General features: G+C 54.1%; 2 protein-coding genes across 2 annotated transcripts; both read right to left on the minus strand.

Annotated features, from left to right (window-relative positions):
- Positions 1-1,102: 1,102 nt before the first annotated feature.
- Positions 1,103-12,109, minus strand: RASAL3 (RAS protein activator like 3). Its single transcript, XM_007101430.2, has 18 exons — positions 12,079-12,109; positions 11,615-11,949; positions 9,053-9,183; positions 8,810-8,888; positions 8,645-8,706; positions 8,208-8,278; positions 7,546-7,672; positions 7,362-7,460; positions 6,363-6,905; positions 5,884-6,028; positions 5,486-5,630; positions 4,377-4,613; positions 4,088-4,289; positions 3,862-3,980; positions 2,548-2,938; positions 2,106-2,263; positions 1,519-1,582; positions 1,103-1,413 (listed from the first exon to the last, which is right to left on the minus strand). Exons 2-18 carry the CDS (start codon positions 11,934-11,936, stop codon positions 1,270-1,272), a joined length of 3,039 nt encoding a protein of 1,012 aa, XP_007101492.2. The 5' UTR covers positions 11,937-11,949; positions 12,079-12,109; the 3' UTR covers positions 1,103-1,269.
- A 2,228-nt stretch (positions 12,110-14,337) lies between these two features.
- On the minus strand, positions 14,338-19,363 carry PGLYRP2 (peptidoglycan recognition protein 2). Its single transcript, XM_024134477.2, has 5 exons — positions 19,282-19,363; positions 17,077-18,159; positions 16,547-16,757; positions 15,634-15,931; positions 14,338-14,450 (listed from the first exon to the last, which is right to left on the minus strand). Exons 1-5 carry the CDS (start codon positions 19,343-19,345, stop codon positions 14,391-14,393), a joined length of 1,716 nt encoding a protein of 571 aa, XP_023990245.2. The 5' UTR covers positions 19,346-19,363; the 3' UTR covers positions 14,338-14,390.
- Between the last annotated feature and the right edge of the window lie 3,577 nt (positions 19,364-22,940).

Consider the following 22,940-nt stretch of genomic DNA (forward strand, 5'->3'; position numbering starts at 1 on the left):
CACCACCCATCTACATGTCCAACCACCCATCCATCTCCCCACCCATTCATCTACACATTCAGTGGATCAACCGCTCATCTACCCATCCAGTCAACTAACCAACCACCTATCCATCCACTCCTCCAACCACCTGTCAATCCATCCATCCCTCCATCCAAATACCCACTCAAACCAACCATTAACCTCCCATCTACATACTCCTCCATCCACTACCCAAGTAAACACCTACTTATCCAAACAACCAAGCAAGCATCCACCCACCTCTACACATAATCCTTTCACCCAGTCACCCAAACACCCAACCATCAATTGCATGTTTGTTTGTTTGTCTTCTCCAGTAGAGTGTAAGTTCCATGAGAACAGGAGTCTGTCTGTCTAGTATATTATTGTCTCCCCACTGCCCAGATCGAGTCTCAGGAGACCTCAACAAATGTACATGCAATACATATAACCACTTAATTAATTCAAATGTTTATTTCCTATTACCATCCAGACCTTTTCTAGGCAGACGTACCCATCCCAGCTAACCACCTACTCAGCTAATCACCTACCAGGGCAAACATCCAGCAAATGCTAACTATTCATCTGCCTATTGTCCTACCCACCCTATCCCTCACCCATCCACCCACCCATTATTCAAATGCCCGCTCATTTTCCCAGTGACCACTCGCAGAGCTTAACCATCTCCACACCTACCCACCCCTTCCTTTATTTGCCTTCCAGACCCACGCCCTCACTGCATGAGGGAGCTGGTGTGGGATTTGGGGTCCTAGGAAGATGCTCTCATCTTGGATCTGGGAATTAGTAGAGGTGGGATCTGGGCTTCACTGAGAAGCAAGTGCTGCCCCTAACAATGACAAATACCTTTTACTGAACACTTTAAACTATGGGTCTTCTACTGTGTAAGGGACTTTAGATCCATTTTACAAATGAGGAAATCAAGGTTCTGAGAGAGTGAGGGCCTAAGGTCACACAGCTGGTGGGGCTCTCCCTATATCACCCCCCTCCCCTGAGACCTCCAATTAGGGGAGAATTTGGGGGAGCTGAATGGGGGGGTGCTTTCTGATTGGCAATACTTAGAGGCAAAAAAAAAAACATCAATTTTTTACTGAAATCAAGATTTTACTGGGCAACCTGATAGTGCCAGACTGGTTGGCACCTACAGCTCCACTCCCTACTGCAGGCCACGTGGGTTTGAGGCAGGGGTTGGAAAGGCCCCTAAGACCGCTTTTTCTCTGCTCCCAGAACACGTAGGGCCGAGTGGGCAGCTCAAGTGGTGTCTCCGTTGATGCAGGGTGTTTTGAGGGGCAGGGGCTGGCTCTGGGACCCCGATGTCCTGGGAAGAAGCTGCAGGCTCTGAATGGTCTCCCTCAGCTGGGCCTGAGTACTCTCTATCTCGGCCAGGCGGCACTCCTGGGGAGGCAGCAGCAGTGGACTCAGAGCCAGGGGAGGGTTGCACCCAACTCTTGTTCCCTCACCCAGCCCAGATATGCTCCAGGGCTCGGGCAGGGGTCTCACCAGACTTTTCAACCTGTGGCCCTCATTAGTTGGAGGATCGCGCTCTGGATCCAACTTCGCGGTCCTGTGGGGATCAGGGGCAAAGGGAAAGAGTCAGAGGCTGAGGAACATCCCTCCAGCTCTTGGTTGAAGAGTCAGGGACTCGGGGGCGAAGCTTGGAATGGAGGCGGGGTTTGTCCAGGCTGGGGGGTGGGGCCTAGATCAGTCTGAAGAAGGGGCTGCTGAATTAGAGCCCGGACCGTCTGGGAGGAAAGGACAAACCAACCAGCCGTTGGAGGCGGGTCTTGGCTAGTCCTGAGCTGGGTCATGAGCGGGATGGGGGAATGCCCAGACTAAGAGATAGTGGGTCTGTCCTAATCTGTGTGGGAGAAGCTGATTGAGGGACTGGACGAGAGGCCCTCCCAGGGACTTGGGGCGGGTGGAGCTGACCAAGAGGCGGGTCTTAGGTGTGTTGGGGTGGGTCTTGCAGAGGGGGCGTGGCCGTGACAGGCATGATTTGGGTGGGACTGACTGGGAGGCGGGGCCGGAGCCTATCTCTAATAGAAAGCCCACCTGGGGGCGGAGCTAATGGGGAGGGCGGCGCTTACCCTTCTCGGAGCCTGGTAGCCAGGTTCTGAAGCTGGCTCCGAAGCTGCTCCTGCTGCTCGCTCAAGGCCCGGATGTGGGTGCCGAGTGACTCCACGAGGCCGAACAGCGCCTTCTGATCCTGCCGCAGGGCGGCCACCTCACACTGCAGCTCCGTCATCTGTGGGGAGGGAGCAGCTGTAACCTGAGCCATCGTCCCGCCCCTTCTCCCCAAGGACCCTGACCTCCCTGTACCCTGTGCTCTGCCTCCTCACCGCCCTGCCTATTGGGGAACGATGCCCTAATTGTACAGAAGAGGAAACTGAGGCTCAGAGAGGGCTGGGTTATGCCTAGGTCACACAGCACAGCAAGCTCGGTATTTGAACCGAGACTTGCCCATCTTTCAGTCTTTTTCCAATCCTGTCTCCCCACTCTGTGTGCGGGCGGACCTGGGCTGTACCTCACCTTGCCCATGGGTCGGTGGGTGCCCAGCGTTTGGTCTCTGTCCCGTGGCTGGTCCAGCTGGCGCTGCCAGGGAACCGACGGCTTCCGAGGCAGCGATGCTGAGGTTCCGGTCCGGGGCCGGCCGCGGGGCACGGGTCCCGTGCGTAGGGAGCCTTTGGGTCGCGGCCGCGGCCCTGCAGACGGGTGGTGGCGAGCGGGGCGGCCAGCCGGGACGCTCTGCGTGCGCTGCACCGGCCGAGGCAGCCGCGGGGGCTGCTCCTCGTCCGGCCGTGGCCGGGCCCAACTACCTGCACCGTGAACGCTGCGCAGGGACTGGCTCTTGGAAATGAGAGGGGTATGCTTGGGGAGGTCTCGGGGGGCCAGAAAGCCAGGCTTCTCTCCTGCAGAGATGCTGGGGGTGGGACGGGGGAGCTCAGACGCTCCACCGGTTCCTGAGCGGACCGCATCTCTACCTCCGACCAGAAATAACCCCACCCCTGATCTTTTACTTCTATGTGACCCTATTGCTGAAGGGATCACATTTTGACTTCTGATCCTGTCCTGGACTTCTGACAATACTGTCCCTTCTGTGACCTTTGACACAACCTCAATCTAACCCTCTGATTTCTTTCTAGCCTTGTCCCTGAACTCTGACACAGTGTTACCCTTGACTTGAGCCTCTCTGTAACCTCTGCTTCCAGTTTGCCTGAGCTTGACCTCTGCTCACAACTGTACCCTCTTCCTTCCCAATCTGACTCCCTCTTGTCCCCAACCTCTGACCTTAAACTCACTCTGTCTCAGCCTCCTGAAAGAACATAGTCCCTGACTTCTGACCTCCAAAATGACTCTGCCCATAACCCTTGACCCCATCTGACCCTGGGCCCGACCTGTTTGCAATATGAACCTGTCCCTGACCCTTGATGATGTGTCTTAACATCCATCTGACCCACTCTGACCCCTGATTTGACCCTATCCACAACCTCTCTCTGAAACCTGCCCCTCATTGCTGACCACAATGTCACTTTCTCTCTGACCCCAGATGTGACCTCTCCCTGATCTCTGCAATGCTTAATCCCCACCTCAGATTCCAATCTGACCCTGTGCCCGCCCTCTGATTGTACTCTGAGCCCCTCCCTGACCCCTGAGATGATCTTGTCTCCAGCCTCTGACCTCCATCCTACACTGTTTCTGACACTGACCCCAACATGACCCTGTCTCTGACCCCTGACATGATCCTGTCTTCACCTCTGACCACAGTTTGACCCTGTGATGCCTTTGGCCCTTCCCCTGCTCCTACCCATCAGAACTGGATCAGACTTGAGGCAGGTAGGTTACCTGGAATGGACCTGGGCTGGGGGTGGTGGAAGACGCATTGGCACAGACACAGGTACAGGTCGGCCTTCCTCGATGGCACTCAGGATGGTGGGCAGTGGTTCCAGGCTGTCACGGGTTGCCTGGCAAAGCAATGCAGGGGGGGTGCTGAGCAAGCTCTCCAGGACCAGAGGCTCCCTACTCTCTTGCCTCCATACCTCATATTCTGGGCTTTGGGCTCAGGCCACACCTGGTCAAGTTCAGCAAAGATGGTACAGAGCTGGGCATGCAGGACTGCCAGCTGGAGGGCCAGGTCATTGCTGCCCTGGTAACCACTGGGTGCTGTGTGCACATCCACCATGGCCACTTGGTCCAGGAAGTGTTGCATGGCAGGTCCATGATCCTCCAGGAAGCTATTCATGAAGCTCATGTAGGCCTCCTTCTCACCAAACCTAGGTCAAAGCCCAACTGAGTGGGTCAGGTCAGGCATCTGCTATCCCCACGGCCCCAGCATGGCCTCCCAGCCTCCCAGGACTTACGGAGCATGGTTGGCAAGGTTCTGTATGACCTTGGCGATCAGCGTGAGGGTGCGGGCTGGGCCAGGCGCCGGGTGCTCTGGCGCTAGGCCAAAGAGGCTGGGTGAAAGAATGGCAGGACACAGGAGCCGCAGGAAGAGAGAGGCACACACTAGTCGGGGCCCCAGTGCCTCAGAGCCACGTGCCTTGCATGCTTCTCGCCAGCCTGAGAACACGGTGCCCAGCTCTGCTGGGAACCAGCTGGGGCAGAAAAGACAATGGTCAGAGTGGGAGGATATGGGCATAAAGTTCATGGATGATCAGAGTGCTAAGGTCAGGTGTCAGGAGACACCTGCATTCTGGGTTCCAGGATTGAAGACATTGGGGATAATGACGCTTGGGGTTATAGGTCCACTTAGGGTCAGGGTTTGTTTGTGGTGTAGTTAATCGTGGTGACTTCTGGAGTCAGTAATCTTAGATTTGGGGGTACAGGTTCATATGAAGATGGAGGCCATGAGCTTGGGATGTAGCTATGACTGGACATGAAATTGGGGTGCCAGACATGATATGAAGTAGGATGGGGTTGGGGTTACAGGGTCATCTAGGTTCAGAAATCATGGGATTGATATCCTAGATGGCATGGGATTAGGCATACAGGTTAACCTAGGGTCAGAGGTCAAGGAATTAGAATCCTAGGAATCCCAGTTACATGGGATTTGGGACACAGTGTTACTTAAGGTCAGGGATCATGGAATTGGGGGTATGCCATTACTGGAATCAGAGGTCATAGGAATGAAATCTTATGTTAATTGGGGTCAGGTGGCATGGAATTAGGGTATGGGGTCACCTGTAGTTTAGAAGACAAAGAATTTTGTCCCAGGTTACTTGGGGTTAGGTAGCATGATATTGGGAATGGGTTGCCAAATTTAGCAAATAAAACTTTAGGATAAACAGTTAAACTTGAATTTCAGATTTAAAAAATGAACACTTTTTTTTAGTATAAGCATGTCCCAAATATGGTCACATTTAACTGGGCATCCTGTATTTTATCTGGAAACCCTAATTGGGAGTCAGGGTTAGCACAGTGGCTAAGAGGCAGGGTTAGGCTTGGGTTCTGGGGCCCTGATTCTCACTCGTAAGAGTGGATGATGTTCTCAAAGACCTCCTTGCAGCTGTTTCGCAGTCTGATCTGGTGCTGGGGCAGCTCTGAGGCCGGGCACTTGCTGGGGTTCACCTCACAGTCCTCAGTGGAGGCACAGAGACGCCGCACGACCTGTCCTGCAGTCCAGCACAGCCAGAGAGGGGCCAGCCCATGACCACCACAACCCACAGCACCCAGCCTCCAATTCTATCTCCAAATTACTCTGGAGGCACCTAAAATCTTGGGGAACCCCTGATTCCTTCTAGGATCTGAGCATCCCCAGGGCACCACCCACTACCAGAATCCAAGTTACTCAAGGATTCTCAGATCTCCCCTGGGGTGCCCTAGCCGGCTCAGCTAGGCCTCTGACCCCTGCCCCACTCTGCTTACCCAGCGTCTTTTGGAGGTAATCCTGTGCTACCAGCTTCATGTACTCATCGATGGCTTTGGTGGCCAATGTGTTTTCCCGGAACAGAAGAGCCTCACGGCCTCCACTGCGTGCCAGCTCTGCGGTGCCCAGGTCTGTCACCAGTGCCTGGGCATAGTGGGGTTACAATGAGCTGGGCGCAGACTGAGTCAGGGGGAATCCCTGCCCTTGGCGGGTCCCTCACCCCTGGGGCACAGGCCCACTCCGCATAGCTGCTGCCCAGGCCCAGCCCTCGCTGCTGGGGCTCTTAACAGGCCGGAACTTCCACCTCTCAAAGCGCAAACTTGGGCCTTGCAGTGCAGAGGCTCAGCTCAGACCCCTCCCCTCAAGCTGCCCAGCCCCTCGAAAGTGCCACTCTCTTACTGTCCCCACCAACTCCCCCCTGGAGCGCGCGATCGGTCAGCCCCTGGTCACCCGGGTTCGTCCCGTCGCAGCGCCGCACCTGAGCCCGGCCGGTGGCCCGCAGCACGCGCACCATGGCAGCCGCCAGCTCTTCCTTGGCCTGAGCGGGCAGCGCGAGCTCGAGCGCCCCGCAGAGGCGCGCGTAGTGGAAAGTGAGGAACTCAGCCAGTTCCTTGTAGCGTTCAGAGGGCAGCACGCGCAGGCGCCGCGCCCGGATTCGTGCCCGCAGCGCTGCGCCTGCTGGCGCCCCGAGAAGCGGGAACCAGCGCTCCAGGCCCGCGGCGGGCGCGCGGGGGACGCCTAACTCTTCCAGCGTCAAGGCCACGCGGCCCAGCACCGGGGCCCCCGGGCCCGCTCCGCGTAGCCGCAAAGACAGGCGACGCGCGGGCGGCAGCGCCTCAAAGTGGAAGCGTTCAGCCCAGAAGAGCTGGCCCGGGCCAGCCCTCGGAGTTGTGCGAGCCAGCAGTGCGCCGTCCAGCCACAGCTCCGCGCGCACTCCCGGTGCCCCCGCCGCCGCCCGGGGCAGCCCCTTCACTTCGTGCACCCACACGCTCAGCCACGTCTCTTCCCGCTCAATGTTGTCCTGCGGACCGGAGTAGGGGAGGGAGCGTGGCGTCTGTGCTCCACATTGGGCACCAGAGGTGAAGCACGGGGTCCGTGCTCCCAGGGGGTCACTGGGCCCCTGGGGGAAGACAGTGAGGCCACGGGGGTGCCCAAGATGGCTATGCGGAAACCCTCTAGCTTTTCTGGGCTCTCCCGGAGAGATCCGGGCTCCAGGGCATGGAGGAGTAGCCGCGGGGTGGGGACTTGGAGACTTCCTGGGGTGCAAATATTGCTCGGATTGAATACAATCCGAGCTGTGCAAGGGGCTGGTAATAGATGCAAGCGGGGGAGGATCTCGGAGTGGCTGCAAAAGTGTAGGAGGGCAGGTGTGGTCCAAGGGGCAAGGTTTTGGGGCGAGTGGGATTTGGGGTGGGTGGAAGGGGCGGGGCCCGGGCTGTGGGAGGGGTCTCCAGGTCCGACCTTGCGCACTACCGACCTGACTAGGCTGGAAGTGGCGACGAATGTCCTCTATCCAGCGGTCTCTCTCAGCAGCCGAGCGACAGGAGAAGCAGCGGCTCCCGCCCGCCCACGTTACCTGTTGAGGAGGGGCATCCAGGGTGCGGTTGAGACCAAGGGTGGAGCCAAAGGGTCAGGCGAGGTGGAGAGTTGCCTGCATTTACCTGGAAGCAGTGGGGCTCCTCCAGGAGGCTGGGGTGCAGTGGCCAGACCCGCACGTCCCGCTCGGCGCCCAGGTCCAGTTCCGAAAGCTTGGCCAGCGATTCCCGAGAGCCCAGAGCACTGGGGGGTCTGGTGAAGGCGCACATGAACAAGCTGTCATTCCTACCCACTACCCCTCCCCCACCCCAACTACCCCTTACAGCCTGAAGGGTGGAAGCCAGGAGGGACTTGAACCTAAATTGGACTTGAATCCTCCTTTTGACACTTAATTAACTGTCTGAACTCCAGTCACGCTGGCCTTGTTTTTGTCACTTCATCCGTCCTCTTGACCTTTGCACCTGCTGTTCCCTCTGCCTGAAATTCTCTTCCTGACCCTTTCGGCCTAGTTAACTTCCATCTCAGCTCAAGTGTCCCTTCCCTGACACTCCCAGACCAAGGTGTTGACTCAGCTGCACTTTTAGTTATTGTGTCAGACTCTACCCCCCACCATTCAAAGGAGGGCTGGCTCAATGCTAAGGGTCTTTCAGTGGCCCCAGCATTGCCCAACATGGGGCAGGACACAGAGGGCCACGGGGGATATTTGGTGAAAGTCAGAATTATAGGCAGAAGGAGGGGGAGGGGCAATGTTGAATCCCAGCCCCTCCAGCTCCTCAGAGACCCTTACCCATCCTGGGAAGCATTGGCTTCTAGCTCCGATTTGGCCTTTTTCTTCTCTTTCAGCCACTTGAGCAGCCCCTGTGGGGAGGGGGATGTCAGCTGGGCAGAACCCTGTGTTCCCTCCTCAGCTCCTTTCCCCCCCAGGGTGTCCTGGATGATCTGTTGTTCTTGAGGGAATCACAACCTCAGGCTATATTAGCAGGAATATTAAAGGCAATCCACAGCTCCCATTTCTAAAGCACCAATCATATGCTTTCCTACATTCTCTATGGACTTTTCATAAACAGCCCCAAGAAGGAGCTTCTCTTTCTGGCTCCATTTGACAGATAAGGACGCTATGATCCTGAGAGGGTCAGTGATCTGCCTAAGATCACCCAGGAAGAGTCCCCCTTTCACCTCTGAAGGTCGGAAAGTCTTTGCTCTCCCCTCCACCCCCCAACTTACCCGAATGTTGTGGACCTCGTTGGGGCCAGCAGCCTCTGGCTCAGTCTTTCCAGAGATCCGATCTGTGGGTGGTCAGGGGTGGCAGGTTGGGGGGTGGGATCATCTTGGATTCTGCCCCACTTTGAGAGGCTCCCAAATGCCCCAGCCCCCATCTCTCAAGCTTACCTGGATCCCTGAGGTTCCCCAAGGCCACCTGGATGCTGCCCTCGGAACTAGCGCTCCCCACCCGGGGCCGGCGAGGACGCTGTCCCCCAACAAGAGTGGGTGGTCAGAAAGGAGAGGCAGGCAGACAGACAGAGGGAGAGGCAGCCGCCTTTCTGTTATGCCCCCTCATCCCCCGCCCTTACCACTGTTCTGTCTCTCTTCCTTCCTCTCCCTCCCTCCCCTTGCCCAGGTGCCCCCTCTTACCTCCTCCTCACCCTCAAGCATCACCAGCCTCCCATCAAGTAGGGTGAAGGCCCCGATGTTCCAGACGGGCACGTCGGGTGGGGGCGCCTCTGGGATCTGTGGGGCAGGGGGCTCCAGCTCCGGCTCCGGCTCTGGGTAGAGGAGGAGGTGTTGGGGACGTGGGAGTCCCTTTTTCTCCCTCAGAACAACCTCTCCACTCACCAAGGCTCATCAAGGGTTCCCTCCTAAGTGGCCCCTCTTCCCAACCCACCCAGCAGCCATGTCAGGTGTTGGACAAGCCTCCACCCCTCTCCAGGCCTTGTCCCCACTAGCCATGGGTGGTGATGGGTGGTGGTAGGTGGTGGACACAGCCCCGCCGACTATGTGCCCCGTACTGTGTTTACTGCTTCACACACCTCTCATTTAATCCTCCAAAAGCCATTCGATGGGCTATTACAACACCCATTTTACCAAGGAGGAAACTGAAAACACATAGAAATTGAGTGACTTGCCCAAGGTCACCCAGCTTGTGAGTCACTGAGCTGGGCTTCGGATACAAGCATTCTTCTCTCTCTCTCTCTCTTTTTTAATTGACTTAGTACCATCTTTACACAAATCGAACATACACACAAACACATCAACAACTATGGAACTGTATCCATTAAACTTTGATAAGACAACACAAAAGAACTAGCAAATAGCTAAGATGTCGCTGAATTGAAAGCATTTCCAATGACATTTTAATTTTAAGAGGTCCATATTTACATAGTGTGTTAAATGCTTCTGCATCTCATTTTAAATGCATGATAAATAAAGAACAAAGATAATGGTCGCAACAGATCTTCCAAGAGGGTTCAGCTTGTGGTGGTCTGATCTCACTGCGAGAAATGCACTGAAAATGGAAATAACATTACTTGCTAATTTTCCTTCTTTCCTTTTCATAGTTTCCTTCAAGGAAACTAAGCCTTTGTTCCTGGGCCTAGCTGGCACTAACAGAGCCCAAACTCAAGGGTCGTGTGCATACAAGCATTCTTCTCTTAACCAAGACAGTGGGCAGGTCCAAGAGGTTAAAAAACGGGACAGCAGCCTTGGTTCCTTACATAAATAACAAGTCTAAAGGGAAAAGTGTTCAAAGTTTGAGAAAGGAACAGAAGAAGGGCAGGGTTGGGAGAGGTAGTGGTGCAGTAGGAAGGCCTCCCAGAGAGAGTAAGTTTACAATGGGTCTTTTTTTTTTTTTTTCACTAATTTTTTGGCCATGCTGCGTGGCATGTGGGATCTTAGTTCCCCAACTAGGGATAGAACCAGAGCCCCCTGCAGTGGAAGCGCAGAGTCTTAACCACTGGACCACCAGGGAAGCCCCCTGCAATGGGTCTTGAATAGCAGATTGGGTTTTGACAAAGATGGAGGAGATTGTGGCATGAACGGCTTGAGCAAAGCCTGGGAGGTGGCACATGGCCTGGCCCAGGGAAATAAAGGGAGGAGTGAGAAGGGCTTGGAGGGCTTGGAGGCTGGAGGGGAAGGTTCAGGAAGAGATTAGTGCAGGGCTTTGGGTGTCAGTTAGAAGAGCTGGGGTTTTATCCTGGAGGTATAAGGAGCCATGGGAGGTGTTTGAGTAGGGGAGGAGCAGGTCTGCTTGTTAGAGAGCTCTCACTGGATCCTATGGCATGGGCAATACCTGATACCATGGAGGGGGCTGAAGGGATGCCTCTGCAAAATGGGAATATGAATGATGAGAATCAAATGAGCTTCCGGGAATAGGGGGCTGGATCAACCCTCCCAGATTACCTGTCTGTCCTATTGTTTTCCCGCCAGGGGAATAAATGATGACTCCCACTTGTTAACGGATCACATAAAATGTGCTCAGTCCTAGACCAGCGTTACATTCATGAGCTCCAATCCTCATGATATCCTTTACTCTTCTAGATCCCTCTGTGTGACACTTAGCCCCATCTCTCATTTTCTTGTTTACTGTCTGTCACATCCACTACACTATGAGCTCCACAGGGCAGGCAGTTTCGTCTGTTTTGTTCACTGCTGTGTCCTCAGTGTCTAAATCAAGGTGGGCCTAGAACATAGTAAATGCTCACAGACCTCTGTTTGAATGAATGAATGAACGAATGAAATAATATATCCTTCAAGGTAGGAATCATGATTCCCATTTAACTTATGGGGAAGCTGAGGCTCAAGGAAGTGAAGAAACTAAGACATGGAGGCTGGAGGGCAGGAGAGCAGGAGGCAGTAGAGATGGGTATCCAGGCAGGAGAGAATAAGACTGGGCCATTGAATATGAGGAGAGACCTACTGGGGCCAAGAGCCATTTGGCATCTGGACAGTGCTACCATCAGTCTATTCCCTGTCCCTTCCCAGGGCTGGACCCCCAGCTCACAGGTCCCTAGCCACTCCCACCATGCCCAGGCGCTGGGTAAGGGGGAAAGAGGGAAGAGGGCAGCCAGCCGGGCCCCAGCCACTTCCTGTCGGGCTTTTGCACTCCCCACAACTTCCTGTGTCTGTAAGGCTGATGCTCTGAAGGCAGACAAAACCCAAGCATCTGGGCCTCCCAGCCTGGGTGGGGGAGCCATGTACCTGAGGTCTCTGGCTCTGGTTCTGACTCCAGCGGTGGGCTCTTATGCCTTCCCCAGAGGGTCTTGGATATTCGGAGGCGGCTCGAGCGCGACTCCTTGGGGGGCGCAGAGAGGACACGACGAAACAGCGAGCGAGGGGCCGGCTGGCTGCTGACTGTGGACTCCTGGTGGCTCAGCGCCCTCCCCCATCCTGCAAGGCGGCCCCAGCGGAATCCTCCAGCCCCCTTCTCCCCACAACCTCCTGTGTGCCAGTGGTAGGAGGTTAGTGGGGATGGGACTGCTGGCTGGGTTTGGGAGGCCAGGCTCTGTGAAGGTGGGTCCATGGCAGAGATTCTCCTGGGGGATGATAGGGTGACAATTCTGCCCGGTGTCTGCACGCATGTTGTCTTCATTTTGGCCCCCTCCCTACTCTCAGCTCTGCCCCCAGGGAACCCCCTTGGGGGCCATATGCACTCCCTCTCTTACCTTGATTTCCTGACCAGCCCCAGAATCAGCAGCCGTCTGCACTCTGCCTGGCTTCCTCCCGCTGAACGCAACTCCACGTGACCCTGTCTGTCCTACCCCACCCCACAGCCAAGCTGGGAGGGCACAGTGGGGGCCGGATGCAAGAGGAGAGGAGGTGACAGAGCAGGACCCAGAATCTCTCACTGACCAGGAGGCAGCACATGCCCCTCTCTGAGCCTCAGTGGCCTTCTCTGCAAAACGGGCACATGCTGACTAAATGCTGGAACTCTCATCCACTGCTGGTCAGAGTGTAGACTGATTCATCCAAGTTGGAAAACTGTTGTGATCTATGAACATTGACCACACCCCTCTCCTCTGACCCAGCAGGTCCACTGCTGGGTATACACCCAATAGACTTGCCTACCAGCGCTATTCATAATAGCCCCAAACGGAAAACAACCCAAGTGTGCATCTACTGTAGAATGAATAAACTGTGGTCTCTTCACATAGTGGAATATTATGTATCAATAAGAAAGATTGAACTCAGATGAATCACAAACAATGTTGAGCAAAAAAACCCAAACAATGAAGAGTAAACACTGTGTGGTTGCATTTATATGAAGTTCCAAAGCAGGCAAAACTATGTTTAACAATTCAGGATATTGGTTTCCTTTGGAAGGGCTAGAGACTGGGGAGGTGGGGAAGCACAATGGAGGCTTCTGGTAGCTGATCATGGTGGTTATTTTTTTTTTTTTTAATTGAGGTGAAATTCACATAATATAAATTTAACCTGTTCTATTTCTTGAGCTGAGTGTTGATTACATGGGTATGTTCTGTTGTGAAAATTCATTAACCACACATTTTGGTGCCCTTTCTTATATCTCTATTATACCACAATAAGTATTTACTTGAAAAAAGAGGTGGCCAAATGCTGTTCTGAGTAATAAGTGAGATAACTTGAGAGTCAGTAGAATCCTGGTCCACTGGCCCCAGAGTGGGTTTGAGTGCCAGCTGGTCCTTCTCTCACTGTGTGACCTCAGGCAAGTCATTTCCTCTCTCAGAGCCTTGGTTTCCTGATTTGTACAAGATGATAACATCAGTTTCAGAAGGTTTATAATGGGACACTTTGTTTATTCAGCAAATGTTTCCTGAATGCCTACTATGTGCTGGGTACTGGAAAAGCTACAAGGAACAAAATAAACTTGGTTCCTGCCTTCCTGGAGCTCACAGTACAGCGAGAGAGACAAATCCTGAACATGAATGCAGGACATTTCTAGCTGGTGAGGACTTGGAAGAAAATAGACAGACTGGAGTAGAGGCTGAGCAGAAATGATGCACTTTGAGCTGGAAAAATCCAGGAGGGCCTCCCTGAAGAGGTGGCATTTGTGACCTGAAGCATGCGAAGGAGCTGGTCATGGGAAGAACATGCCAGGTAGAAGGAACAGCTTGTGCAAAGGCAAGGGTGACCAGAATTCACAGGGTGGGATGGGTAGGACTGCCTTCATGAGCATGTGACCTGTGCAGTAACTGGGCTCAGAAGGGCTCTGCATTGCGCTTGATTTAACTTTTTGGACAGGGCCTGCATTTTCATTTTGCACTGGGCCTTGAACATTCTATAACCTGTCCTGAGGAAGAGGGTCTTCAGTGAGGGTCAAAACTCCTTTTCCTGGTGCTGGACATGTTCTTGCAGGTGCACATACCTTAGCTATGCCCACCTCATTCTTACCACACTCAGTCCACTCACTGCACATACAGGTAGAGTCTACCTGTGTTCCACCATATCTCTGAGCCTGTACCACTTCACTGCATACTGGCCCCACTCCCAACTCCCTGCATTTTTGCTAGAGGACTTTCTCTGACAGGTGGAGTCCACACTGCCCATGCAACAAGCAGTCCCAAAGTGCCAGCACATTAACACTGCCCTGGGAGCAGCCCTCAGCCAATGACTATGGAAGTTGGAGGATCAGTACTCCAGCTCCCTTGCCCTTTGAGTGGGATGACTCTGCGGTGTGTGACCTACACTATCCCCCAAAGGTCCCTAGTGGGATTGAGCTCCATGTGCCTCCCATACCCACATGCCTGATAAAGCACCCTTTTCCAGCTGCCTTCCCTTCCCTGTGTCTCTTCCTTATTCCCCAGCTGATATGTACTGGGATCACTGCCCAGACGACTACTTACACTAGGATTCTTGTACCAGGGTCTGCTTCTGGGCAACCCTAAACTAAGACAGAATGTGCAAATGCAGATGATGCATGGACACAGGTTTTCTTCCCATGGTCTCTTTATTGGAGGTCTGTGGCTAGCAGGATCGTTGGAGGTGGCCTCCTACTGGATCACCTAGAGGCCCTCCTGGATCTCCTAGAGGCCCTCCTGGCAGTTCTTGGTTTCACATTCTAAAAAAGACAAGGGAGTGTGAGGTTTGGCGGTGGGGGGGGTGAGGGGTCGTGGGGCTGGGTCTGCCTTCCTCATGGTGGCACCCTAGATGGTAAGAGGACAGGGGCCCAAAGTGAGGGGGCAGGTACAACGCCAACTGCAGGCCAGCCAAATGGAACGGAGTGGTAGCTTGAAGGTAGAGCTAGATAGTACAGGGATGTTATAGAGGTGACTTGTGATCATGATCAGAGGTTGGGGTGCAGTCATCAGGCTGAGGTTGTGCTGACTGGGCCTGGACTGCTCCAGCATAAGCGTTGTCATCAAGGGTCAGGAAGGCTGGGGCTGAGCAAGCATCCTCAGGAGAGGATTGTCTCTCTGAGACTCTGAGATTGTCTGAGCAGAGGATTGCAATACTAGGTTAGGGGCTGGACAGAAGCTGTGCAGGTAAAAGGGTTTTCTGTAGAGGGTCACAGTCTGGGTCGGTGTTGTTGGTGGCACCCTAGATGGTAAGAGGACAGGGGCCCAAAGTGAGGGGGCAGGTACAACGCCAACTGCAGGCCAGCCAAATGGAACGGAGTGGTAGCTTGAAGGTAGAGCTAGATAGTACAGGGATGTTATAGAGGTGACTTGTGATCATGATCAGAGGTTGGGGTGCAGTCATCAGGCTGAGGTTGTGCTGACTGGGCCTGGACTGCTCCAGCATAAGCGTTGTCATCAAGGGTCAGGAAGGCTGGGGCTGAGCAAGCATCCTCAGGAGAGGATTGTCTCTCTGAGACTCTGAGATTGTCTGAGCAGAGGATTGCAATACTAGGTTAGGGGCTGGACAGAAGCTGTGCAGGTAAAAGGGTTTTCTGTAGAGGGTCACAGTCTGGGTCGGTGTTGTGTGGATGGGCGGGGGCGGGGCTTTGGGTAGGGGGCAAGGATGAGGGCAAGTTTGGGTGGCTGGGATGAGGTTGTGCAGGCAGAGGGGCAGGTGGGTAGGCTATACTGCAAGCAGAATGACTGAAGTCTGAGTCTACATTGCCGGAATAGACGAGCTGCAAGGGGGTTCAGGGTCCTGGCTGAGGCTGTGTGGGCACAGGGTTACAGGAAGGAGTGAGGGGCCTGCTGAGGTTAGGCAAGCAGGCAGGGATCAGGGGCCATGCTGAGCTTGTGTGGACAGATGGGCCTCAGGCCGAGGTAGTGCACGCGTCGGGGACTCACCTTGTCGAAGTGAGGCCAGGTGCGCAGCAGGTTGAAGAGCGCGTCGCCAGGGCAGTCGGTGCGCACGAGCTGGCGGTGGCCGAGCAGCGCGTAGCCTGGCCGCAGGAGGCCGGCGCGCACAGCGCAGCGCGGGAGCTCGTCGCGCACCGCGCGCAGCGCGGCCTCTGCGGGCAGCTCCGCAGTGTAGTTGCCTATCAAGGCCACGCCAAAGCCGCGAAAGTTGTGGCCGAGTGTGTGTGCACCCACCCAGTGCCAGCCGCGGCCCTCGTACACGTAGCCGTCTGAGCCCACCACGAAACTGCGAGGAGAGAGGAAAGCATGCACCACTTGGCGTGAGGCCCCGGCTCTCATCCGGCCCTCTACCCCAGTTTCCGCACCTGTGCCAAGGGCCGCCACCACCCCAAGTCCCGCCCGGTCGCGCTGACTCTACCCCGTCCAGCCGTGTCCCACTCCCACACCTAAGGCCACCCCAGAAACCGTCCCGTTTCTCTGGATCTGCCCCCAACATTGGTCCCATCTCTTTCTACCCAGCTCCTCCCCATTGTCTCAAGTCCAACTCCTGCCCAATTCAGAGCCCTTTTCTGTCTTAGGTCATATCCCATCACTGCCCCATCCCAGACTCAGCCCCTACCACAGGACCTGCTCCTCTCCCAAGTCCGGACTCCTTTCCTAGTTCCCACCCCAAACTCAGGAATCCCACTGTTGAGCTATTTCTGGTCCCTGTTAAGGCCCTGACCCTAGTCTAGGCCGCGCCCCTCTCCACATTGGCTCCACCCACCCTAAACTCCTCTATGGTTTTGCCAGCTTTGCTCAGGTCCAAACCCCGCCCCCTCAGTCAGGCTCTGCGCCCCCAGGCTCTACACTGCACCACCACTTGGTCCGCCCTGCCAGCGACTTGCAGGTTGCCGCCCACCTGTAGCCTATGTCGTCCCAGCCGCGAGTATGCTGGTGGAAGCGCTGCATAGAGCGCATGTCGGCGGCGCAGCGCTCAAAGTCCGTGCAGGGTGGCGCGGGAACGTATGTGTGGTGTACATACAAGAACCCGAGCGGCAGCTGCAGCGGCGTCGGGCGGCCCTGGTACGGGGCCGCGCCCCAGCGGCAACGTGGGTGAATGGCTGGACACCCTGAGAGGAAGAGAGTCCAGCACGGGAGTAAGCACGCGTTTCTCTGCCTGCCTCCTCCTCCCACACTAAGAGCGCATATAAGGATCATCCCTTCAGTCTCCTCCCAGATTTGGGGACAGTTCAGTCTCACACCACACTGGCCCCCATTCGGATCTAACGTAACTAAATCTAACAGCATCCTAGTCCTGTTGGCCTCTCAGCCAAAGCCCTTATTGCCCCCTCTGGAATCCCCCAGTCCTAGATCCTCCTGACCTGTCTGGCACTGAGAATGTCTGTATATGTGAGAAGGAGCAACACAGGGTGTGGGGACCCTTCTCACCTAGGAAGGCCTCAGTGAACTCCTTGGTAGCGTGGGTGGCCACCTGTGCCAGCTGTTCTTGGCTCATACCCTGAAGTTGAGGGTGTGCTGGCTCCAGCCTCTGTAGCAGGATGAGGGCCCCCCATACCTGCTGGGTCAGAATGGGAGTTGGAGTCAGAGCAGCTCCGTTCTGCCGTCGGAAGTTGCTGCGAAATCCTGGGTCTCCTGCTACCCCGGCTCCATAGTACTGGCTCAGCAGGCGGCTGAGGGGTGGCCGGGGCTCAGGGGACCGGCTCAGGTAGTCTCCAAGGAGGGCCCCATCCAGGGCACCATTGAGGAAGGCCGTGGTGAGGGTTGATGCTTCAGGGTCCAGGAGCGTGAAGGTCCGGGGAAAAGAGAGCTGGTCCCAGCAGCCCTCAGTTCCCAGTGAATGGCTCCAGGTCTGGGGGCCCTGGAGGAAGTTCAGGCCCAGGTCTCTGGCCAGGGTGACCACTAGGAGGCTGTCCACAGTGGTTGGGAACTTGGCTTGGGTATCTGCTGAGGAGGCTTGGACATCTGGAGAGGTGACTTGGACATCTAGATCTGTGGCTCTAACATTTGGAGACACAGCTCCGACATCTGCACAGGTGATATCTGAAGAGGTATCCCTGAGTCCTGGGGAGGTGGCTCTTACATCAGGAACCGTGGCTCCAATGTCTGGAAAGTTGACTCCAGCATCCGGAGGGGTGGCCGTGCTGTCTAAGGGCAGGTTTACGACCCTGTTCCCCTGCAGCCCTGCCTCCAGCCCTGCCAGAAGAGGCTCCACAGCCACGGTTGAGCCATCAGATGCCAGCACCACCCCGCATTCCTTCCCGTCCCCCACACCATGTCTCGCCACCTCCACGATCAGGCCTTGAAGCTCTGGGCTCAGTGAAGGAGGATCCAGCTTGGTGGTCTTGAGACTCTGTCCCTCCAGCAAGAAGTGATGGAGAGGGTTGTGGGCACAAGAGTCCAGGGCTGACAGCAGCCATGCAGAGGCAGTGTGGCCAGCCTCGGTGGCTGGTGCTTTCTGCTCGAGCTCAGCCAGTGCCTGGATGACAGAGTCCATGCGCAGGGGCAGGGTCGCTGCAGGAGGAGGGATGGCATTAGCCCAGCAGCCCAGCACCACCTGTTACTAGGCCTCCCCCTGCTGTTTCTACATCTTCTCAATGCCCCCAGCTCTTCATTGGACAACCTTATGATGTCTGACATTGTCCTTGTGCAGGTGAGGAAACTGAGGCGCAGACAACAGGTTAAGGAGCTTAGACTATGAGCGAGCACTGGGGAGCCTTGGCAGGTTCATGAGCAGGAGAGATACATGGCCAGGTTGGAATTCTGATTGCTCCTTTGAGTGCCGTGTGGAGAATAGATTTTGGGGGGACCAGAGTAGAGAAGGGGAGAGAGTTTGGAGGTAAGCAATGAAGGTGGCTGAAGCCAGGATGGTGACACTGTGATGGACAAGAGTGGGCAGAGTCCCCAGATATTTTGAGGGAAAGATGGGCAGTTTTTCATGATGGATTGGAGTTTGGGGAATTTTAGAGGGAAGGTGTCTCAAAGGATGTCCAGGGGAGGGTGGGCCTGTGCCTTGTGGGAGAAATGTCTGTGGCTGAACTTGGAACTTAGAAGTCTGGGACTCAGAGCTGGAGTGGGTTGTTGAATAAATTAAACCTTTACTATGTGCCAGGCACCATTCTAGGTGACTTATATAACAACCCAGTTAATCTTCACAAGGACCCTATGAGCGTGGAGAGGTTAAATTATCTACCTAAGATCACATAGCTAGGAAGTGACAGAGGCAGGATTTGAACACAGGAAGTCTTAATCCTTATACTCTGCTGACTGCTGGAATTCAGGTTCTTCTCCAGACAGTCCACACAGTGATTCCTCTATAACTTTGTTCTTCTCTCTGCCTAAAATGTCTTTTCCTGCTTCACCACCAAGTAAAATTCTTCTTCTTCCTGTCCTAGATCTATGTCCCCTCCTGCAGGAAGCCTTCCTGATTTTTGCTCTTTTGGCCCCAGTTTCTTCCCCCAACCCTTGCCCTGATCCTATGGGGCTGGAAGCATCTGTGTTCCCAGACTGGAGGTTCCTTGAGACTGGGGCCTCCTGGATCTAGCCTCACCCTGTACAGGGCTGGACACAGAGCGGCAGCAGTATACTTCTGCTGAAATAAGAGTCCTGGCCTCAGGCCTCTGCCTTTTGACCCACCTGTGCCTGGCTCCGGCTGCAGCAGCAATCCATACAGGATCCATAGGATACCCTGGACCACCATTGTGGGCTTCCAGTTTCCAGGGGACGTATCCAGTTTACCTCAGTGGAGACTTCCGCAGAGCTGGAAGGAGACAGGCATGGAGAACTGAGAGTGCCTTTGGCTACTGTCAAAGTCCAGTGGTGAATGACACGGCTGCCACTTGCAGAGCTGTGGGCGGGAGGCAGTGATGGCGTGGGTACAGAGTGCCCTGGCTCAACGCCATCTGGGTCTCAGGGGCTCCCCCATCCTATCCTGTTCCTCCCAGGCTGAGGTCAACGGTCAGTAAGCCAAGCGCATTGCAGGAGTGGCCTGGAAACTAGTAGTTCAGACTCCAGCAAACTCTGCCCATTCCCCAGGAGAGGTAAACTGAGGCTAACGCAGCAATTCACCCTTCCTATGGTGATAGTTCTGTAGCTGCTTCTGGCCACCAGAGGGGACTCTCAGGTTCCTGCCCGACTGGTAATACTGGCTGTGATGAGGGTGAGGAGAGAAGGAGAGCTGAAATCGACACTACCTTCTGCCTTCTTTGATGCCAGCACTTTAGCCTCAGGCAGAGGATGAGTGCAGGGGCCAAGGATTGTTTTTGTTGAAGTAGCATAGGGGGACCTGAAGATGTCGCCTCTCATCTCATTCCAGCTCCGGATGCCAAGCTACCAGAGGTAGCTGAGAGCAGGAATTGGGCTGGGGTGTTTGGGACCCTGGCTTTGTCCCCGGAGCTGACTTCTGGGCTCACCTGGGTTGGCAGCGAGGGGTCCTCCCTCTTCCTCTGGTGCCTGTGGCCAAGTCCTGCTGAAGAGAGCCCTCCTCCTCTTTATCCAGCATCAGGTGGGATGGGCTCATCATGGCTGGGGCTGCGGTGTAAATTACTTCATTGTTGGCCTCCCATCTCGAAACTAGCCTGGGGAATTTCCAGGAGACCCACCGGGCTGGGCACTCAGCACAGGGCGGGCCCTGGGCGGGCCTGGGAATGCCCAGGCTAAGCCAGGCCTGGGATTCCCCAGGGGACCTGCTTAGATATTGAGTGTCCTCTTTCTGGGCACTCAGCATGGCCTGGCACAAAGCTGGACACACAGTAGGGGCTCACAGAGTTAGGCGCTAAGAGAGGAGGATGAATAGGGGCTGCTCCCCAGGAGATTCTGAGGAAATCTCCTCCTCCATGTCCCAGTTTCTGAGGATTTGGGGTCAGGGGCTCTGCCTGATAGAACCACGTGGAGGATGTGGGCTGTGTGTCCATCCGGTGCAGGACTAGAGTGAGGAGAGTGAGGGTGTAAAATTTAAGGTGGTGCCAAAAATCTCAGCCATCAAGATAATGTTTTAAAAGACAAAAGAAATGCAAAAAAAAAATCCACGATGAACAAAATATCAACATTTTAATAAAGACAGGGTCAGGGGCAGTGCTGTGCTTAGACATATTGGAGCCAGAAGTGAAAGGAAAAATCAGGAATTCTGATCCTGTCTTTGTGCCTCACTTGCTTTAACTTCATCCAGGCCCTACATCCACCAGGGGGTAGCCCACAGGATGTTGCGGGGTAACTGTCACATGAGATCCTCACCTAATATCTGCTTGGTCTGGGAATGACCTTGATGTGGCGTCATGGACCTTGGGTTTGTCCCTCTGATTCTCCCACTGATTGTGGCTGTGGAGAGACCCTTACAATTTTATTTAACTGCCAATTTATGCTCATTTTACCCAGCAGGAGGGTGGGCTCAGAGATGTTAAGTAACTTGTCCAAGGTCACGTAGCTAGAACCTGGGGAGGGCTCCAAGCCCAGTGCATGTTTTCACTATCCTGTGGCTAGGTCAAGGTCAGAGTAATTATGACTCTTCATGCTGGGCAAGTGTTTGCAGACTGGCTACAGAGCAACTTCATACCCAGTAATTCTTGGGCCAGCCAGATGGGCAGCCTTGATACCCGTTTAAAGCTTGAAGTTTGTGGTAGGAGCAGGATTGTATTGGAGTCAGGGACATGTCATGGCCAGCCAACATTTCCCTCAGGGTCTATCTGGGATTTGTGACCTTCCTTCAGGAAGGCTCCTTGATTACCCCTGGCTCCCCACTTCTCCCATTCTGGTTCCCTAGCCCAGGATTCCTACCTTTGACCCAGACCTGTCCATACAAGGTCTAGAGTTTCTCTGTCTGGTTCCATCTCCCCCAGACTAGGAGATGCTGAATTCTCTTGGGATGCCCAGAAATGCCCACCACAGGTCAGGGACCAGATGGGTGGCAGGGAGTGACTGTTGAGTACACCATAGACCTGATTGAGGATGTGGGGTCAGTTTGAGGTTAGGCTCTGAGACACACACATGCAGACACCCACACACCAAGGCACCTGGTCTTGGCTGGGCCTGGGAGGCCACACAAAGGCTGGGATTCCCATGATGAGTCATTCCCCGCCCCTGCTTCCCTCCCACTTCATGAGGCCCACTGCCAGGATATGTCAAGGCCCCTCCAGGCTGCAGACAGACCAGGGGTCTCATGAGAGTACCCAGGGCCTGGGGCCATCTCTAATGGAGGTAGCATCGGCACAGAGAGACAGAACCCTGGGCTCTGGATCTGAAGTGAAGCTGGGATCGAGGCCAGAGGCCAGAGGAAAAGGAACTTGGGGTGGGGCAGGGCTGGGCTTGGGGCCAAGATCAGAGTTAATAACATTCATTTTGGTAACAGTAATGATAATAATAATGAAGACCCTGATAATAATAATAAAAACTTGTGTGCAGGTCTCTGAGATAAGATTTTATATACCTACATTTTTTTAAATTTAATTTTTTAAATTGAAATATAGCTGATTTACAATGTCGTGCCAATCTCTGCTGTACAGCAAAGTGACTCAGTTATACACATAGAAACATTCTTTTTTTTTTTTTTGGCCACACCTTATGGCATGTGGGATCCTATTTCCCTGACCAGGGATTGAACCCGTGCCCCCTGCAGTGGAAGTGTGGAGTCTTAACCACTGGACCGCCAGGGAAGTCCTGAGACATTCTTTTTTAAAATATTCTTTTCCATTATGATTTATCACAGGATACTGAATATAGTTCCCAGTGCTATACAGTAGGACCTTGTTTATTCATCCTATATATAACAGTTTACATCTGCTAATCCCAAACTCCCAGCCCTTCCCTCCCCCACCCCCATCCCCCTTGGCAACCACAAGACTGTTCTCTATGTCTGTGAGTCTGTTTCTGTTTTGTAGATAGGTTCATTTGTGCCATATTTTAGATTCCACATATAAGTGATATCATATGGTATATGTCTTTCTCTTTCTGACTTACTTCACTTAGTATGATAATCTCTAGTCATACCCATGTTGCTGCAAATGGATTATTTCATTCCTTTTTATGGCTGAGTAGTATTCCATTGTATATATGTACCACATCTTCTTTATCCATTCATCTGTCGATGGACATTTAGGTTGTTTCCATATTTTGTATATGCCTACATTTTTAAAATTCAGCTCTGGGTTTTGTGAAGAGATGTTTTATTTTATTATTTTTTAATTTTTTCACATCTTTATTGGAGTATAAATGCTTTACAATGTTGTGTTAGTTTCTGGTGTACAACAAAGTGAATCAGCTATATGTATACATATAACCCCATATCCCCTCCCTCTTGAGCT

The sequence above is a fragment of the Physeter macrocephalus genome, chromosome 2 (genome assembly GCF_002837175.3).
Source record: "Physeter macrocephalus isolate SW-GA chromosome 2, ASM283717v5, whole genome shotgun sequence".
Taxonomy (NCBI): Eukaryota; Metazoa; Chordata; class Mammalia; order Artiodactyla; family Physeteridae; genus Physeter; species Physeter macrocephalus.

Coding starts and splice junctions, on each gene's coding strand:
- RASAL3 (XM_007101430.2), bottom strand. CDS start 11,936: ATGGACCCACCTTCACAGAGCCTGGCCTCCCAAACCCAGCCAGCAGTC. Junction 6,029..6,362: donor GGGCCACCGGCCGGGCTCAG/GTGCGGCGCTGC, acceptor CACTATGCCCAG/GCACTGGTGACAGACCTGGG. Junction 4,614..5,485: donor AACATCATCCACTCTTACGA/GTGAGAATCAGG, acceptor TTTCTGCCCCAG/CTGGTTCCCAGCAGAGCTGG.
- PGLYRP2 (XM_024134477.2), bottom strand. CDS start 19,345: ATGGTGGTCCAGGGTATCCTATGGATCCTGTATGGATTGCTGCTGCAG. Junction 18,160..19,281: donor GCAGCCGGAGCCAGGCACAG/GTGGGTCAAAAG, acceptor CTCCTCCTGCAG/CGACCCTGCCCCTGCGCATG. Junction 16,758..17,076: donor GTTCACTGAGGCCTTCCTAG/GTGAGAAGGGTC, acceptor TCTTCCTCTCAG/GGTGTCCAGCCATTCACCCA.